This window comes from Gymnodraco acuticeps, unplaced genomic scaffold (assembly GCF_902827175.1).
Source record: "Gymnodraco acuticeps unplaced genomic scaffold, fGymAcu1.1, whole genome shotgun sequence".
NCBI classification, from domain to species: Eukaryota; Metazoa; Chordata; class Actinopteri; order Perciformes; family Bathydraconidae; genus Gymnodraco; species Gymnodraco acuticeps.
Genome location: NW_022990701.1, coordinates 4,274,068 through 4,295,523, shown reverse-complemented (window position 1 = coordinate 4,295,523; position 21,456 = coordinate 4,274,068). Strand labels below are relative to the sequence as shown.

The following is a 21,456-nucleotide window of genomic DNA, read 5'->3' as shown; positions in this document are numbered from 1 at the left end:
CATTTTCTGCCATTAGTTTTTAGATTAACCCCACCTTTTCTGGCTGTAGCATTAAAATGAAGTAGCTACACAATCCCATTAATGATTCACTATGTTAACAGCCAGATAGTATACAAATTATTCTTAAATGGGATATGCTGAATAATAGAGAACTGTTCCTTTGCGGTTTAATTTGTTCAGTTTGTTTCTCTATCTAAGTATGATTGTGAATGCAGGACTTGTAAAAAGTATTTTTACATTATGGTACAGTATGGCTATATCTTAATTCTTCTTCCACCACTGAACATTATATCTCCCTTTGCTGCTGGCCCTTGCTGAGGTGGTGTCAGCAGTTGCTTCAGAGTGTCTCTCCCTCCCGGTTGTGTCCTCGGCCGCCCCCTGACGGTGGTCCCCGGCAGAGCCCCGGCCCCCCTCCCCAGACCGTCCCACCGAGGAGCTGCTATGCTCTGCTGCTCAAGTTCACAAACCACTGGCTGTGAGAGAGTGTGCAGAGGCTGTCCCCGTGTGTTTGTGTCTTCCTACTATTGTTTTGCTTCGGATAAACGGACCAACTTCTCATCAGCTTTCAATCTTTTTGAGAACGGGACTTACTCAAACATTCAAAGTTTTTGGAAGATTTGCCGGCTTTGTCTCCTACCCGGATAGATTTTTGTTTATGGCGCGGTGTTACCAAGATGGACACTGGTTGTCTGCAGGTTGGAGACTAGATAACGGCTTCGCCCTTTAAAATTAAATGTAGGCTAGACTTTATTTAATTATCCGCTGTAAACGTATTATTTATCAACTGGATGTAGCCAGATTGGGTCATTTCCTCCCCAGGGGTCACATCCTATAATGAACATTTTCCCACTGAAGTTTCGGTGAACTTTTCCCACGACTCGCCATGTCGGGAGTTGTCCGGACCCTGAGCCGCTGCCTGCTCCCGGCCGAGGCCAGCCGGGACCCGGGCAGCAGCAAGGAGGGGAGCCGGGAGAGGGACGCGGCGCAGGAGCGGGAGGCGAGGCGCAGGAGCCGGGAGATAGACGCGATGCTGGCCCGGGAGAGGAGAGCCGTCCGCCGGCTGGTGAAGATCCTCCTGCTCGGGGCCGGAGAGAGCGGAAAGTCCACATTCCTTAAACAGATGCGCATCATTAACGGGCAAGAGTTTGATAAAAAAGCACTTCTGGATTTCCGGGACACTATCTATGAGAATATACTGAAGGTAAGATCAAGGTTTAATGGGAAATAAATAGCTTGGGGCCTTCAGGGAAACTTTACAGCCCAAGTCCAAAGTTTAAACACACACATGTGTAGTCAACTCCTGCTTTTGTCTTTTTGATTTTAAGTTTATATCGTGTTTGTTTCTGCTCTCTTCGAGTATAACAATCTATTTGATAAGTAAGTTAAAGTAAAGGATGTATGAGGAACTGACATGTTGGAGACCAGAACAGATTAGGCTATTCAATTAGTCTTTGGAGGTATATTGACTGGAACTCAACTGTTAGTCAATTCATTGATCATTTCATTATTTAGGTAGTTTGTCAAGGAAACATTGCCAAGATTCTCCAAACCAAATTAGAGAATAGTCAGCAGTTTAACCAGTATTGGAAATAATCATTATTTGCAGTCCTGATATTGACGTTTTCACCCAAACGTTGAGGCTCACACACATGTACTCACTCAAACATACAGAGGTTTGTTGACAGAGTACATATTTTGTATCCTGAAGTGTGTGTGTGTGTGCGCTCTCTCCCTTTGTTTGCTGTCATAGCTGGGCCTCCTTGACCAGCTAACAATACCAGACTATTCCTGAGGGATGAGCACATCCGCCCTGATTGCCACACAGCCTAGACAGGGATGATAAGAACATTCTACACAGCAGAGGCAGTACTCCATACCCTTCCCTGAATACCAGCATACAGTGGTGGTGCTGTCTCGGGCCAAATCATGAACAGCACCCCCCCCAACCCTCCTCCAAACAAAAACAAAATTCACCAACACTCAACTTCCTGAAAAACACAATGCATGATGACGAGCAGGCAAATATTGTAAGAAATCACATGATTGGAAATGCTGTAGTTTTGACAAAGGCATGATCTCAAATGCAACATGATACTACATGCCTGGTATTTTTGACCCACCACGACACTGTTTATTGGTCCTCCCATCTTTTACAAATGACACAATATTAGAAGCTTGCAAGTAACATTTATTTTCATTAACAATTATTCTATTAACTTCCGAGTTCATCTTGTATTACTTTCAGTCAACTATGATGGGATGTTGCAAAAAGAGATAAAATCAACAACAACTTTAGGACAGGTCTCAAGGAGGAGATACAGGAATTAGTTGTAGTAAATCGCATTGAGAATACACAGTAGATTTTATTGGATGTAAAAATGGCTTAGACATACTGCATTAATCATTGGTGCATCATCCTATACTATGACACCATATATTGGACATGTTTCCATTGGTAAATCTGAGCATTGTATATTAGGTGGGATGTTACCTGTCCTGAACAATAGTATCAGGATCAGCCTCACCTACAGGGTGTAGAGGACCTCTCTCTGCATGGGAACCTAATGATAGTGATAGGTAGTGAACAAAGCAGACGGTTAAGGAGGGACAAAGCTGAAAGAAAATACACAGGTGTGTTGCACAATTAGATACAAATGAATAAATAACATAGCGGCTGAGTTCATGTGTGGTCCCGCCACTTCCTTCTTGTTAATTATACCTCCAATAATGGTTAAGTCTCATCTAATCCTTGAATACTCAAACTGGATATTCTCACAAGTTAAAGTGAAACTAAAAACTGCTGCTAGGGTACCTCTGTCAAGCCTGGTACATCAAGTGTAGGTTTGATGAACAGTCTGGATATCTAATGATTTACAAGCTGTACGTTTTGGTAGAACATAACATAAACACTCAAAATAGACAATTGTTGGTGTTATTAATTAATCCATTTCTAAATAAGGCACACAATGGTTTGACATTTTTCCATAAACAGGTTTTATCCTTTTTTCTATTTCTGTGATTGTCCTTGTTTCCCTATCATTACTTCTAAACCAAGTGTTTTTCTAGCTTCAAGGTTGGTCAATTATCATCAGTGTCACATGAGGGAAATGCTTTATTAACTTAGATAATTGAAGCCCGAAATTCAGCATATTTGGCATCTTCAAAAACGTTGGGGTCACAATTAGAATGTTAAATGTTTTGTTATGAATTGTAAAGCTAAATAACTTCTAATGCTTTCTTGTTACAATGCAGGGGAAAGGGCCGCTGGTTACCGGAACAGAGTTATTTTTAGACCCATCTAGCTGCCGGCCAATAGTGCCATTGACCATGTCATGTCTTCAGTTCAGACATCATATTTTTATGTTTCTTTTGCCCCATGTGGGAGATACTGTTGAGGGCCAGTTACACACAAATACCAAGAGCTGGTCTGTTGTCTGTCTAGCTATCTTATTCATCTGGCCACAACTGTTTCTGTCGCTTTTCATGTGAATAATAATGTGCACTATAAAAATGTCTGCCCACTCCATTGAGGCCTGCTGTCCACTCCACCTTTGAATGTGGCCCTTTAAGTTGAAACACTTTTTTTTACATTTGGTTCACATTTGATCTGTAACACTGCAGACAGAGGTTTCATCCTTCAAAGGACTCAGTCCAGTGGGTGTGTCCTTTAGAGATAACCTACAGCCTCACAAACTAATGGGGCATTAGCATGGTCCTTATCAGCTTGTTAAAATGTCAAACTTTTTCATGTTTATCACCAGTAAGTCCTCGTCATCACCAACGTAGTTTCGGTATGAAAGGTTATCTAGGTTCAAGGTAAATCATCCTTAATTTTACAATAGGAGTTTGGTTATTGAATTGGCAATGTGATACTTTTCCGACTAAATAGACTAGGATCACCGAAACAATTAAAAGAATGACCAGCTCACATTTCTGCATAGAAAGGTGCTTACTTTATTCACTTCCAAATGTTATCAAAATAAGGCTGTCACTTCTTGCAAACAATTTGGAGGCTTCTTTTTGAGGGTGGAGGGAAAATAATGCGATAAAGGTCCAAACACTAGAATTGAATCCCCTATTTTACTTGTTATATTTGTGATCCATTTGGCAGTGTTGGAAGAAGTATTCTGATATTTTACTTGGGTAAAATTAGCAATACTAAAGTTCAGGATTAGGAAATGTTTGGTCTATAAAATGTCCCAAAATAGTGAAGAATGTCCATCCCAGTTTCTCGAAGAGGTCAAGGTCATCTCTTTAAATGTGTTGTTTTGCCAGGAGTGCAGTAAAAAGAACAAAAGTTGCTTCCAAAATGTAGTAGAGTAGAAGAAGAAAAAAGCATAACATGGAAATACACATAAAATGTAAAATACAACTAACCCAAAATGTCTATAAAGTTCAGTCAACTAGATGCAATTGGTTACTTTCCATCACTGGTATTTGACATGCTGAATGTGGACACAGTTACTGAATAACTAGAGACCACGATGTGGATGGACAGGTTGGCTAAGCAGCAGGAACACAGACAAACATGCGGATATACAGGAAAGGACACAACAACTCTTTAGAGGATTTATGCAACATAAACCCAGATTAGTAATTTGATAAATCTCAGGTTGGCTCCCAGACAGATACAGGATGTGACTCAAAACCCACTCACAGTGACTCCGTTAGTGATTTTACTGCAGAACATGCTGCTGTTCGATCCGAATGTCGTGTCAGATTACATGTGTGTCTTTATGTTGAAGACTAGTCAGTGTGTCAGTCTTACTCACTCCTGTAATAACAAAACCCCCAATTCTTAAAAGAGAAGTTTGAAATGAGGGACAGAGTTGAAAATGCACTAGTCAGTCACAAAGGAGCACCCCAGTCAGACTGCACCCACACATAGTAGCTGCATGAGTGATTACATCTATAAAGTGTCACATCTTCCTTTTATTTTTTCTTACACGTTTAGGGGGAAATCTCCCTTTGAACTTTGTATAAACAAGGTTGGAGCTAATTTTCCAGCTGTGTTCATGTTGTGGGCCTGTTAAGCCTCAAGAATGCAATATTAAGCTGTTCAAACAAACTTGACTAGACTTGAGTATTGCACAAAGGGCAGGCAGTCATGAGTCATCCACACACACACACACACACAAATCCCTTAACCTACTGTGACCTTTGAAACGCTTCATACCTCACTGATAATGTTCTGTTGTTTCAATCAATAAATGAAGCAATCATGCTTCAATAACAAGGCAGATTCTGGACTTTGAGATGCTCAGAAAAATGCTTCACATGGAGTCAATTGTTAAGTCTTAGAAATGTAAGAAGGTAAAAGATAAGGAACACAATGGATGAAATAAAAAGACAAGATGTAGTGAGTAACACAAATAGTACCACAAAATAAAAGTCTGCTGTCAGATAAATACATGCTGAATTGGAACATTTCAAAGTAATGGATTCAAAGAGAGTCTAATAAAACTATAAAGAGATAAATGGAGACACAGATACAAAAAACGGAATATCTGTCTCTGTGTGATGGTTAGACCTCCCACACAGATCAGTCCACATGGCTCTATTCAGAAAACCACCAGCAGCCACACACGCATATGTTTGAGAGTGTGTGTGTGTGTGTGTGTGTGTGTGTGTGTGTGTGTTTGACATATGTGCTGCCCTGTTAAAGTTACTCCATGTTTACCAGAAACACTAGACTCTGTGTTGACATGTTTCCCCTGGAAGCAGCTCATGCAGTATGGTTTTTTATTTCCTCTGTGTGGTCAGGAAATATTTGTACAATATTGCTGACATTAGAAAAAAGCAGCTGTTACTCCACTTGACCGCATTCAGGCTCATGTTCACGCTGTGTTTCTGCAGGGCATGCGCGTGCTGGTAGACGCCCGGGACAAGCTGGGCATCGGCTGGCAGAGCTGCGAGAACGAGAAGCAGGGCATGCTGGTGATGTCGTGGGAGGGACGAGTGGGCGGCTCGGGGGTCGAGTCAAGTGAGTTTCAGCTTTACGTGATGGCACTGAACGCACTCTGGACGGACACCGGCATACAGGAGGCCTACGCACGGCGCTCTGAGTTCCAACTGGTGAGTAGATTAATCCTGTAACAAACCGTTTCCTCTTTCATTTCCTCTGATGTAGCTTCAAGGTTGTTTATATAGTTTGTATCAAGTCTTTGTTGATGTTTACACTAAGTGGAATTTAAACCAAAGGCTGGTACTGCTGCAACATTTCATCTAATGGAAACATTTTAGATTCGCTTAGATTTTACACATTTCAAATTTCAGAATCCTACAGTAGATTTTATAATAAAGTTTTGGCAGCACTCAATAAGCTGCTTGTTAAGGATGAATACCTCTGGCACTTTAAAGATATATTTCCCTCGAAACTGATATTTTATTTTATGATTCAGTCACTTGCTCCTGTGGGTATTGTCCACAGTATTTGACCATTGCATGTATCATATATGTGTAATGTGTGTATATGTAAAGCGCTTTGAGTCATTGATAAAGCGCTATAATAAATGTAAGGAATTATTAATTATTAATTATTAATTATTAATTATTACATATCCATAAATGACAAATCTTGTATTGACACTCCATTACAAAGGTTGAAGCATTTGCTGATACCTTGAGGTAGATCATCTGCCTGTGCTAACAATACAAATGTAACCAAAAATAAACTATCCTTAAACATTATGAAGTCCTTAAAGTACTCATGCAGCAGTCTAAAGGATTCAATCACTCTTCATAGCAGGCCAAAAATGCATGTATTTATTTATTTAAAAGCTCCCATGACTGTCTCCAGTTCACACACTGAGTTGGAGCAATGATCAGTCATTGGTTACTCACTGGCTGATCTGATTCTTCACATTGAATCTTCCTCCCACACATAACATCCTGTAACAGAATATGGGATCGTTCTCACCAATCCTTTTTTCTCCATTCTTCCTTACAATGTGGTGAGCTGTCAAATTGAGAAAAAGTGCCTAAAAAATAACCTTTAATAAAAACCTTGCACTGTGTATGTTTACCAGTTCTTACTCTCAGTTCCATAAATATTTCACTTCAGGGACGTCAGCAGTCTAGAGGCGCAGATATCTGCACAGTCACTGATTTACTACAGCCAGGAGTCACAAAGCTAATACCATATACAGTCTATGGCTAATACCTACTGACATGCTCATAGCTTCAGGAAGTAACTGGATATTATCTGAAATGTTTTTACCTGTCAACTAAAGAAAGAAGTCAGTGAAAAAGCAGTGCACAGAGCGAAGCCTGTGGGAATATTTATTGTTTTCTGTCTAACTTCCCCTTGCTCATGTTCTTTGTGTTTGGTGACTTTCCAAATATGTAATCATTTTTCTCTTGACTGGAAATGGAGCCGGTGAAGTGGAGCCCTGTGGAGTTACATCTGCCACGCCACATTGCACCAAACACAACCTTAATCGGCTCGTAAATTACAGTGAAATACTTGTTCCCTTTTAACTCTAATTTATTAAACACATGCGGATCAAAACCAGTAGGCTGTACACATCACTGACCTTCCTTTTATTGTATAACTAGTCATGTTGAATAGATGGGAAAATAAAGCAGTACAAGGAAAAGTATCTTTTAAAACAGGATTTGATAGAATGGCATTTAGACCAGTAAGACAAGTGTTTTTAATATTGAGTCAGTGTAGCCTCAAAGCTGTGGCAATCCATATTTTGTATTAACAATGGATTGACCTACTATGTGTACATGAATGGGGTTGCTTGAAGAGAAAAACCCACAAAGAATTATCACCGTATCTGTGGTTCGACTCTTTTAGCTCATTCGTCTGGTTTTACAGCTTGTAATATTAGGTTTTTTTGGGTTCACTTTGAGCACAAGGCTCTAAACCCTGGCTGTACACAGCTTGCCAAGCACCAAACAAACAACAGACAGACAACAACTGAACATGGTGTAGCAAACAACAATTAAAAGTTGGATATTTCTCTCAGGAGTTGGTTGAAACAAAAAAAGTAAAGGGAATAGAAGAGTGCCAGAAAAAGGACTCCATGTGATTATGTAAAGGCCAAAAACCAAGCAATGTTGGATTAAAGGAATATGGAAAGGCTGAATAATAACATGTAAAAATGTCCATGTCTAGAAAGTGTAACATGGGATCGTCTCTTGTCAAATGTATACGCTCGTTTCTTTCTCTGCTGCGAACCAGAGAAACTGAGACTTGTTTAAAGCAGTAAACCACTTACTGTAATTTAAAGATCATTTGTGAACAACAGAACAGCTGGAGAACTCCTCTGTTTTACAAGGAACTCTATAAGTGTCTACAAACATGCCGTGAAGGGCCAGACAGACTTTTAATGACACTTGAACGATCATTAACCGCATTGTCAACACGGCGAATGTCTCACAGCGCCGGCGCTACCAGCTGCTCTGTTGCCGCTGCGGTTTGTATTGGCGAGTTTATTCTGCTCTTTATTGGAAGTGACAGAGCGCCTCTCCTCTCTGTTTAGAGCTGTATATTTGACCTTTAGCCTTGTTACACATTTATCAGTGATACAACTATCTGGAGTCAGACAGAAGCCACTTCCGTCTCGCTCTCACTTAACATACTGTAAGTGTGTGTGAGATGTCAGTGCACAGCTTTGGGTCAGACTGCCTCGGTGGAGTCGCTGTGTGATAAAGCCTGTTGGGCTGCTCAGACTTGCAGACATCGCACTGGCTTGGCGATAAGGATGTTGATATTCTGTACTTTGGTATTGTCAACAAATTCCATGAAAACACTCAAACAGCAGGAAGAGACGAAGAGTAGAACAGAAATTAAACTGTTGTAATTTGTCGAGTTCAATAAGAAAATGGCGATTGTTGTTGTATTTAAGTCACCTTAGTAGGGCCTGAAAGTCACACTCACTATGAAGAACTTTGTTTTCCACCTGCTTTCCACACAGTGATGCATTTAGCGCTTTGTCGTCATCGTGTAGCCTGGGCCTTTGATCCGATTCCTTACAAAAGAAAATCCAAGTGTGTTTCCAATAAAGTACATCTCTTTTTTTATTATCATAGACATGTATTGTTTCTTGTGTATTAGCCAACGCTCAAATCTCTACTGAAATCTCCCCGTCATTGTACTACTTCTTGTTTGGTCGTTAAATCCCACCTCAGTGAATCCTGCCTGGCGCAAATCGGTTTATAATTTAGCCCGCTACAACAAACAGGGCCGATCCCAATCTTCCCACTTACGGACTTTGAGGCGTGTTATCTGAAAACCCATGAGGGCTCAGGGCTGTGCGACTGTCCATGTTTGAGCTATTTCTGAACTCTTCCCGTAAGTCCTCAGTTCTGCCCACATTGCCTTGGGAAATCCCCCAAAACACATTACTTTTGACATTTAAACCACTTGAATAAAGGTAAACAAAGAAGATGGCATGTTGTTGTTCAAACTGGCATGTAAACATGTCCTCAGAAGCACTAGATTTACATAAGGATTTAAGAGTGCATTAATAAACACATGAAAAAGCAAAGGCTACTGTATATGAGACACCTGGTTTATTCTGCAACTTCTGCAATTGTTTACTACATGTTTTGTCGTCAAGGTAGAGTGAGATGTTGCTGCAAAGTGCTGTGCCGTTGCTATTTATATCATTTGAGCCCTTTGGCCTTTCACAGTCAGCCACTTTTTAGGTGACGTCGGTTGAGACCAGGAGGGTCAGGGCTTAGGGGGGAGATCAGACCTGATGATTCTTTGCAATAGCAACACTACACAACAAAATAGCCGCAGCTCTGCCCATCCTGTTATGTTGATTTAAATGGGGACATTTATTCTACTCTATTCTATTTCTATGACTAAAACCAACAAGAAACTGAACTGAAACAAGTCGGAAATGCTATCCTTTTTTGTTTAAATTCAGGCAACGGGACTACAGCTAGTGGCACAAGCCTCGCTTTAACTAGCTAGTGCACATAATAATGATAAAAAACCTTCTGTCATGAACCACTACTTCTCCAGAATGCACATCAACTAAATCCACAGCATGTACACGCAGCGGCATGTGCGGATGAACAGGCAGCTGTTGGATCAGATGGCAAATTGTCCCTGAACACATCGTTATGCACTTACCAGACATCGTTATGCACTTACAGACATGATGGCTAACCCAGGGGCTACTTTCTGTGTTTACCTTTTTTATTTCATTTATATAACATTAGCTTTATTTTGAAAGCAATTGAAAGTTTGCCTTGATATGCAATGGGCTACGTTTTTTCTTTTAATGTGTTCAAGAGAAAAGTCTTAAGAACAGCTTTTATGAGACTCACGACTTAAACTTGAGAACTGTTCGTACCTGTGTATCTATGAGTATCCCATTGTACTCGTAGATCTAAAGCACGTGCCCTTTGATGCTGATAATTGAGTTTTAAGTAGACATTTCTTCTTAGGATTAGTTGGTGAATGAGGCTCATTGATTCCCCACAGTCAAGTTGAAAGATGTACAACTCCAGAAGAAAATGTGCTCGGGGGCTGAGTGTCACAGTAAAGACATTGAGATGTTGGTCTCTTGTTGTTATAATGGTATTTTTTGCTTATAGGAGAAATACATAATAACATCAGCCTTAACTATTTTCAAAGTAAGAAAACCAAAATGTCTTCTGTGGAGTAAATGTGCTGAGTTAGACGCTCACCACCCCCGCCCCCCTTCTCTCTCCACTCTCTGAGGTTTTCCTGGGATACCACAGTCAGCTTTTCCCAGGGAGCCTGAAGAGAGGGAGTGGAAAGTAGAGAAGAGCAGTTAGGGAGAAGTGGAGATAGTGGAAGAGAAAAACAAACTCAGAGCAAGGATTTTGTTTACTTGTTCTGTGTTCCCACCAGACCCAGATAACACGCAGTTTGATATAGGACATAAACACCAAAAACCTCTTCTGCGTGACAACAACAAGGCTGTATATCACGCTGTGACGGTAAACTGTTGCTGTTCTCTTCGGCAGCGCACACATCCTGAATAAAGAGTTTAGACGGTGAAGCCCTGCTAAGATGTAAAGAGGCCATAAATGCATAAACACATGTTGGGCACACACACACACACATGCTGGGCACACACACACACACACACACACACACACACACACACACACATGCTGGGCACACACACACACACACATTGTCCACTATATAACATTTCAACCTGGCAGTCTCTGCTGCTGTACTTTATAGGTTAACATTGACGTATGTAACTTAATCTACGTGTTTACAGAAAGGAAATACTTTTTTTAAGTGTCTCTGGGTGTTGTGTTTCCCTTTTTGCTGTTCCTCTTTTCAAGCATACTCATGTGAGTGTTTGCTTATGTGCAGGATAGCCAAACATGTATATCACATGCAGGACTGCAACGATTATTTTCATTATCGATTCATTTGCCGATAATTTTCCAGACTTATTGATTAATCGTTGGTCTATAAACTGTTAGATATTGGCTGAAACAGTAGACATATACGTGGTGTTGTACGTTTTGGATGAGATAATCCGTTAATAACTTCAATATATTGGAAGGTTATAGGTTAGGACTTTTGGTTATCCTGACAAAGGAATTTAAACGCAATTAATGTCGTCTTTGACTTTTATTCCTAATGTGCAGATTCATTGATGATAATAAAAACAATCATTAGTTACAGCCCAAGATGATAATTGTCTATACTTAGGCAGTACATATATAATTGCGGTTTGTAGTGATAAGCTGAAGTAGTAAAACAAATGTGGCAACCCAGTCACATAGAAGTGGCAAACATATACCTGTGAACATACACACACACACACACACACACACACACACACACACACACACACACACACACACACACACTGCAGAATGTGAGCTTATTCAGGTCTTTGCTGTAATAAAGCCCCTAATCTGCCCATACACGCCATGAATGGAGACATTCCTCTTGCCTTACTCAACCACACACACTCACACACAAATCTAGAACAAAACACACACACACACACTAACACAGGGAGAGAGCTATATTTTAGTTTTACAAGTCGTAGATATGCATTACAAGGACCTAAAACTCATCTGTAGCCTCATAACATTTATTCATTTTGATATTTAGCTTTATTATTTAGATTTATTCATCGGCTGTTTCATTTCTGCTGATGGCAAAGCATCTGTGGAAATGAGCTGTGTTTGCGTGTTCGTGTGTGTGTTTGTGTGTCTGCTCACGTGTGATTCTCTGTCTCTCTCTCTCTGTTTGCGTATCCCTTCATCTCTGGGAATTCCCCTCTCCCTGCTTTTCCCAACATCAAGCCCCTCCTCCTGTTCATGTCCAGCTGAACCAATCAGAGCGGCCGGCTTTGTGTTTCTTATTGCTGTGACACTGTAGGTCAGCGGCGCGAGGTCAGGGGGTCACATCTCACTCATACAGGGGTCACGTTTCCTGGTTGTTACGCATCATGTCAGACCGACAGAGATTAATTTAACTGAGTTGGATCAGTGTGACGAAAATCTGCAAGGTTTGAGGTTCATAGAGGAATAATGCTGTATTGTAGTTAGGCCCAAGTATGTGTATGTGTGTGTGTGTGTGTGACTTTGTAACTAGGTCCTGTCTGACTCGCTAATCCCTCCCTCCCCCATGTCTCTCTCCACTGTTTTCACACACACAGCTGTTTCCTGCTGGATGTGTCTAAACGCAAGAGAGAGGGAGATTCAGCTTTAAAGTGTTGTCAGAAATCACAAGTATAAAGAACAATCACAAAACAAATGTTTCAGTTTCAGCCCATTTACAGCAAATTACTTAACTTCCCTGAAAACCATTTTATAATTATTGCGCTGTGCTTTAGACAAACCTCTGCTGCTGTTTCAGACGCCCACTGGTTACCATTGATTTCTGGACGGTGTGGAAATCAATTAGCAGCCTCTTCAAAATGTTCTCCAGTTGTGCAAACCATTACAGAAAAACTGCAGTTAAACCACACTATTGCTCAATCAAGGAATTGTTGTCAAATTAGTTTTTCTTTTACTTCTCACATCTGTCTTTAGGTGCCCAATGCTTCACTTTGTTCCCCAGCTAGGAGCTAACTCTGACTGCATGCTATTTAGTGCCGGATACGTAGGGCACAGCGGGTTAATCAGAGCTTTTTCAATAAAACTTTTAATGACACTATAAGAGCGCAGACCTCCGCCAAGGCCAATGCTCCTCAGACTCCAGTTAAATAACAGAAACATTTCTTGTTCTGACTTTAACATGAATTATCCTTTTAGATTTATTTTAGATTGGTCTGACACATAACAAAAGTGAAGCATGATTTGTATTCGCCCTGTGTTTAGGATCTGCTTCAAAATAAAAATGAGTTCTTCAATAGTTCATGCTATTCCTCTTGTGTCAAATCTGATCAGTTTTAGAGCGTCTTTCTCAAAAGCAGAGATGAAAACATATCTTGTTGGAAGAGATAACACGCTTGATGAGAGGGGAGTTATTTGGCCAGAACAACTAAATAAGGCATAAAAGACAGAGAAGGCTGTGTAGATCTGAGAGGAACTACAGAGTCCTGGCAGTTTCTGTGGGGAAATGCAACAAACACACTAAATGTGATTATGAGACAACGCACGGATAGCATCAGGGGTCACACAAGGATCCAGTCACTGAGTCACTTTAGTTCACTGCGCTGTGGGTAAATCCTTCGCTTTAAGGCAGCTTAACAATACTGTTCCTTTTGTCACATATGTTTTAAATGAAATCCTAATCCTAGTCGAATTTCCTTGTTACATCATATCACATTTAGTCAACCAAGTTGAGTTTTAGTTCACCTAAAGTCTGGACATTCAAGATTTATCTCAAAGAAGCCTACTTTAGTAGTTTTAGTCCGATTTTTTTCAAGCTTGCCAGCGTTTCACCTGGTATCTTTCTCCAAAGCCCTGTTATTGTCATTTTTTATTTTAACTTCAGACTGTCCTGACTGTGCTCATTGTGTGCTGCTGGTGTTGTCCTCATGCAGGCAACGGAAAAGAGAACAGTCTATAATAGTTGTTCTCTTTTTGTAAACGAGACATTTCAGTAGAGTTTTATTTCTGTGAACTTTATTTTGGACTGGTTTTTTTCTCATCGCAGTCAAACTAAATGATTAATGATGTCTGTTATGTCTTGTCTTAGTCCTGGAAACCAACGTCCTTGAAGAACATATTAAGTCATGTTGTTTTCTGTGAAACCAGCTCTGCTTCGTGGTACCAGAGCATGCTCCAAATATTATAATGAGACTGATATGATTATTGTTGCTCACATGGTTTCTGTCCTTTGTAGCTTACTGGGCAGAATTCATCGATTGATGTATTACTAAATAAATAACCACAGTACGACAGCTTCCATGTAATGTGATTCAAATAATAAGGAAATACAAGAAATGACATTTTTTATTCGTGAGATTTAGTGCTTTACTTTGATGATTTGGGATTTTTAAGTTGGGTTGACTCAGCCTTATTAGATGACTGAAAAACATTTTTCTTTGTATCTGCAGAGCGAGTCAGTGAAATACTTCCTGGATAACTTGGATCGTATTGGTCAAATGGTGAGTCAGGGTGACTTGTTACATTTTAAGCGCACTACTTATTTCTTCCCCGCTTTCATCTTCTAATAAAATGTGTTGGTTTTTTTCAGAAATATATCCCCAGCAAGCAGGACATTTTGTTTGCGCGAAAAGCGACAAAAGGAATTGTGGAGCATGACTTTATCATAAAAAAGATTCCTTTCAAGATGGTGGACGTCGGAGGGCAGAGGTCCCAGAGGCAGAAGTGGTTTCAGTGTTTCGACGGGATCACATCCATACTCTTCATGGTGTCATCGTCAGAGTACGATCAGGTAACATTAATGCACGTCTGATCATGTAACCATGTTGAAACGAGGAGAGTTACACAGTGTGATCCATACTCGCTTGACTTTTAGAATGACAACATGTGCAAGAACCATCAGAGAGGACATTTGAGACATGCACAAAGCTCTCTTTGTGGTTGGCTGATGTAACTTGATTGTTCCCTCAGTCGTGGCTCCCGTTCAAATCAGCAGTCATATGATGACGGCTGAATCCTTAATTGGTGCTCAGATAAAACCTGAAAAAAACAAAGGATAACACTGTGTGTGTGTGTGTGTGTGTGTGTGTGTGTGTGTGTGTGTGTGTGTGTGTGTGTGTGTGTGTGTGTGTGTGTGTGTGTGTGTGTGTGTGTGTGTGTGTGTGTGTGTGTGTGTGTGTGTGTGTGTGTGTGTGTGTGTGTGTGTGTGTGTCTGCAGGTCTTGATGGAGGATCGAAGGACAAACCGTCTGGTCGAGAGCATGAATATCTTTGAGACAATTGTCAACAACAAGCTTTTCCTCAACGTGTCCATCATCCTCTTCCTCAACAAAACAGACCTGCTGGTGGAAAAGATTCGCAAGGTGGATATCCGCAAGCATTTCCCCGACTACAGGGGAGACACGCGGAGGCTAGAGGACGTTCAGGTACACAAACACACTGACATCACAGAGGCTTTTAGTAATGCAGTATGAGGATCCAAACTACGTTTTGTCATTGTGGCTCCTTACCTTCCTCCTTCTGTTAATAAACCAATGCTTAATGCACGAATACACATCAATTCAAATGAGCATGCACACTTGCCAATCAAGTGGCGGACCACTGCAGCCTTTTGCTTGTTCTGTCAACAAATAAAGACAATTTGCCACAACAAATACTCAATTTTGACATGCATTGAAAAACAAAATAATAGCTAATAATGTCAGTAAGGACAGCGATGGCACATGATAGATTATTTGATATGAGGAAGGGTATTGTACAATGGAAGGGGTAAACACATTTTTATAAATCTGAATTATTTGGGCGTACATTTTTTTCCTTCTTTCCTCATTTGAACATACGCAGTCATTTTTACATTACATGTTACTTGTTAGTAGGGTTGGGAACCGAAACTCGGTTCCAGATGAGAACCGATAAGAAAATGCCGGGTATACAAAATACACAATTTTGGTTCTGCTTAACGGTTCCTAAACGCGGTAGACCCTGTATTCCAGCGGGTCCGTCTGCACCGCGGTGACCCGGTGGAATACAGGGCGGACCTGGAGAATCACAGAACGGCCGGTCGTCAGCGCGCCGTTGACGGCCGGCTCGGTACGCTGACGTCCGGCACCGCCCTTAATAACGGCATCATGTAAGTTGCGCTGACAGGCGACAGAGGTCCACAGTTGCCCCGCAGCGAGGCTCCCCCCGCCCTCCCGTAGACAGTTCACGAGCTCAGTCACTTCATAACACCAAAGATGGATTGTGGTAAACGCTCTGAAGTGAGGCTCCACTACACTAAAAAATAAAAAGACAAGGCACAGTGCAATGCCTGTTAATAGCTTGCCACAGGCATAGCTCAGTTAAAATAAAGCACAGCTATTGTGCAATACATTTGTATTGCATGTATATTTTTTATTTGTAAAAATGTCAGTTAAAGCTTAAAAGAATAAAGATATTTTTGTTATCTAAACGTTTGACCTCTTTCTTTTACAATTTTGGAATCGAAAAGAACCGGAATCAATAAGCAGAACCGGAATCGGAATCGATACCCATCCCTACTTGTTAGATGCTTTTATCCAAATCGACTTACATACTCAATACTGTGGATAGTCCCCACAGGGGCAATTTGGGGTGAAGTGTCTTGCCCAGGGACACGACGACATGCTGACTGTAGTGGGACTCGAACTTGCTATTCTCTGATTCGAAGATCAGCGCATTACCCCACTGCGCCACACGCCCTTCCCTGAGAATTCCTTCAGTGTGTATTCTCTCTGATGTTTTTAAATTGAGGCCCCTGGTCCGCTGTACACCTGTGTTGAATCAGGTCATGGCCTGGATTGACCTTAAGCTCTGGAAACTTGGATATTGTAATTTAATTGAATGGAAATATTCTGAAGGTTTTATAGCTACTTTTAATAATCTTTTCTTTCATCTGCCACCCCACATTGATTATTAGTCTTTGTCTGCATACATGTAAAAAGCATGATTAGAATACAGTTTACTCAGCCAAGAGATTGACTTCCCCAAACCAACTGTGGAAACCAGTTGTGTCTTATGCAGTAACAGGTTTTTCATATGCACAATGTCTAAGAAAAGCCTACAGTAAAAGGTACACTGAAACTTGTTAATATGTTTTCCCTGCTCTGCTCCTTCCAGGCGTTCCTGGTGCAGTCGTTCAGCCGTAAGAGGAGGAACCGGGGGAAGCCGCTCTTCCATCACTTCACCACTGCGATAGACACAGAAAATATCCGCTTTGTCTTTCACGCTGTCAAGGACACCATCCTGCAGGAAAACCTCAAAGATATAATGCTGCAGTGACCTTCACACTGACTGTAAACTGTGAAACCAGCCATGCATCCAGGCCTGGAGGACCCCCCTGGCCCCTAGGTGCTGATTAACACTGACCTGTGGAGCAGTCTGTGGATCGAACTGAACTCTGAACCTGTGGAGCCCCGAGGTGACTCTGGACCTCTTGGCCTTCCCTGTGGAAACTGTGAGGGTCGTAGGGGACAAGACCCTGCATTTAACCTGTATAAATGTATGTATGCCGGAAAGGCAGCCGACCTGTTGTAGCTCTCAAGTGTTCCCGCCTTTATACACAGCTTAGAAGATGTTGGTAGCACTTTCTATAAAGCCCATGTTTATATTGCGTTATAAATATATACTGTAATGAATAATAATCTGATATGATCATACTTATAAACACTCATAAATATGCAGAATGCTTTTTAACAATATCACAGAATAAGGAAATATAATAAACCATGATGTCAAGTATAATTTAAAGCAAGCAATGACCACTAAAAGTTACTTATTGTATTATAATTCATTATCACAGTGATTAAAATGCATTATAAATATATTTCAACTAGGTTAATTATAATAAACGTTGCTCCTTGCAATGAAAGGTCAGTAAACGGAAAATATGAAATATTATAATGAACTTATGGTCTATGCGTATTGATATAAAGCATTATGAATATGTTTGAGTGCTTAAAACTATAATTATAAAAAGCTATAAGCAGATTTTGATTTAAAGACATGGGTGTCAGGAAAGTGTTGCCAACATGTTTAAAAAAAGAGAAAAATATGGACTACACCAACTACATGCCATGAGCACTGAAAGTGTTATTTTTTCTTAGATGTATATATTTGTGTATATATAATGACAGCCCTGTCACTAAACCTAAAAGTCAGACTGCTGCCGGTTGTATCTGGATGAAGCTGTGTGAGCGAGAAGCCGGAGGGAAGAGAGAGGAGAGACAGACAGATTTAGGAAAGTTTAGAGCGAGCTGAAGGATGCCTTGTCCTGATGTGCACGTGACGCGGAGGAGGGTGAGGGTTTGGGGTCAGACTGGTCATATGCTGTGTTATGTGATAAGGTTGCACAAGTGTTTCTGTCATTGACCTTAAACAGAGGAAAGAGATAATTCTCTATCATGCTTCCTGCTCTCTCCTGTGCTATCTATCTTTACCTCTCCTTCCCTGCTTGTGTTTATTAACCCCCCACGCGCCATCATACAAGGCATGAACAGCTGCAGATAACAAGTCTTATCCCTCCTAACCCATAACTCTCCTCTCCTCTGCACAATACACAGATTGTTCTTCCCCCCCTCTGCAGCAGAAACAGTAGACGTTTAAATGAGAGACTCTTCTCACACACACACAGCTCCATATCATGAATTATGGTTCATCTCTATTCCAACTTTCTTCTGTTTCCAACCAACATCGCATTAGATATACCATAATAGCCTAGATGTAACTTGAGGTGTAAAATAAGTATGCCATTTACAAGACAGTGTTGGTGTACGGTTACACTGCTCGTTCCTTTGTCCTGAGAACGTGACGGGAACAGCAGAGGGTGAACTGTAACTGACCTTATTCCCATGCTGCGGCCATTTTGGACTTCTGTAGCTCTGTCTGGGAAGGAAGTCTATCTAAAGAACTGGCACGAAACGAGTGAGACAAACCAGACCAAATAAATAGGCAGCTGTTTTCAGCGAGAAAACCCTCTGATTCACCCAGTTTAAACGACCAGTCCATCACCAAACAGCAGACACAATGAGCATTTAGCCGGTGAACTTAAATAATATTCTGTTTGTACATTCTGTCGGGTTTTGGACAACACGCTGAGCATTCACGCCTTTTAGTGTGTTCATAGTATAAACAAGGCTTAAATGAGAGAGGTAAGATGAGAATAGACAGACTGGTTCAAACTGATAAGGAGCAGCATCTCTTAACGCTTTCACACGTCAAACCTTAAACATTTCCACATGAAACCTGGTTTAATTTAGGCTGTTGTAGGCGCAAATGACATTACTCCAGTATAAAAGCAGGTATCTAATAACCTGGCCATTGAGTGAGTGTTAAATGTTGTGTTTACAGCTTGTTGCTATGCCCCAAGGTGGCCAACACTGCAGATTTAAAGACCAAATTATAAATCATTTAATCTAAAACCACTAGATGAATCACTAATGAAAACTACAAGGTCACTCAGAGCACGCAGACGTCCTCCAAGGCCATTTCTATTAGTGAGAAATAATGTGTGTATCCTTACAGAATGTAATGGGTCATCTTTGGCCCATTCTTCGTCCATCCTCCAAGCTTCATGAACTGTAGTTTTTCAGTTATCCTGTGGTTTACCAGGCAAACAAAACTAACTAAAAAACAATGGGGTTAATAATCACTAGTTGCTTCCTGGTTTATACCAGTGACAGGTAATGTAGCATAAAGAAAAGTACTGTTACGATGGTTATTTGCAGTTTAATATACCAAGCGCACTGATTTATGATGGTGGTAAAACTGTTGACCAGACTTGGTCTCAGATGTCCTGTAATGTGCTTTAAATGGTTACCTGCCAGCAAACCACAAACTTATTAGAATCAAAACATGTTTTAAAGTGGAGAATCTATAAAATGGGAATGTTGATCTGACTCCCAACATTGGCCTGGTTTGGTACGCAGCAGCAGGACACAGCTGGGGTGCCCCGCCCCCCCCCCCCCCCCCCCCCCCCCCCCGGGTATAAAGTCCAAACAGCTTCAAGGGGAATGACGGGAATCATGAGCACTTCCACAAGCCTTATTATAATACTGTATTAAACTGTGTCATGTGTTTGCATAGTGACTTAAGGCCCTTTTTGATGCATGTTCATACATTTTGTACATAGAATACTGTTAGTATTTGGCACTGTGTATCGTGGTCACCTTTCAATACAAACCACTCTGTCTAACAGTATCACTGTAACTGTAACGTTGCTGTAACATTTGTCGTTAACTAACCTTTCCCCTCACACAAGTTTTTTTAAGCGTCGTCATTGCACTGGATGTGTCCTAGAGAAAACAACCAGAAAGGAAAACGTCTGGGAAAATGGAACAAATAAACAGACGGCAAACTTTTAAAAGGCGAGCAGGAAGAGGAGAGGGAGGTCTTCTGCTTTTGTGTTTTGTTGTTGTTTCCCAGTGCCTTGGCTCTGTGCTCTGTGGTGAAATACACTGCCGTTTGCTCACATGCTGTTTCTTTATTCTCTCAGTGTGTGTCTGTGTTCGTTTGAGTGTGTGTGCAGCAAAGCAAGAGGTCAAGACCTTCTGTGTTGGAAAGTGAAAAGTGATGGAAAGATGAGAAGATAGAGGGGGACTTTAAGGGAGCGGGATTGAAATCAATTGATTTAAGTTTATAAAGAGAAAAAACATTCCAGTATGTTTTCCTAATGTCCTGGGGCTGATTCATGAACACGAGAATCCCTCTTGCAAATCCAAAAAGCACTGAGTTGATAAGTAGTAATGTAATACTCATGTATATCCTGGAGGTTTCATTGCACGTAATGTAATATGAGGCTCCTATCAGACCGCTGGGCATAACAGTGAAGCTGAAGTCGGGCGATATCTCCGTTACCAGCAGAGTCTGACCTTTGCTTTGGCTTTTAATCAGAGGAGCTCTGATACATAACAGACTGCTGGTCTCCAGAGAGAGGGAGGGAGCGCAGAAACAACTAGAGCAGAGTTTCAGTGTTTCAGAAATCACCGGTTAACATTTATTTACACAGCAAGAGTGTAGAACGTAATTCAAGATCTACACCCACCGCACTAACACATGTGAGTAAACGGGATCTGTGCAACCCAAAAAAAAGCCAGAACGGAGCATGTGAATGGGGAGGCAGAGACTGGGGGAGGGACAGACAAAGGGCGGAAGAGAGCATACAAGAGAAAAGTAAGAGGATAGAGGGAGGGAAGAGGGAGAGACAGGTCATGTTTCCTCTGTTGAGCCCACTTCCTGTCCTGATCCCAAAATGGAGAGACTGTAAGAACGACATCCCCCTGCCTGCTTCAGTCTCCCCCTCCCTGCTACACACACACACACACACACACACACACACACACACACACACACACACACACACACACACACACACACACACACACACACACACACACACACGCACACACACACACAC

At 41.2% G+C, this 21,456-nt stretch overlaps 1 protein-coding gene across 1 annotated transcript; it reads left to right on the top strand.

Moving 5' to 3' along the window:
• The first annotated feature begins 883 nt into the window (after positions 1–883).
• On the top strand, positions 884–20,513 carry gna12a (guanine nucleotide binding protein (G protein) alpha 12a). Its single transcript, XM_034231332.1, has 6 exons — positions 884–1,201; positions 5,857–6,075; positions 14,478–14,528; positions 14,618–14,818; positions 15,245–15,451; positions 17,163–20,513. Exons 1-6 carry the CDS (start codon positions 884–886, stop codon positions 17,322–17,324), a joined length of 1,158 nt encoding a protein of 385 aa, XP_034087223.1. The 3' UTR covers positions 17,325–20,513.
• Positions 20,514–21,456: the final 943 nt, after the last annotated feature.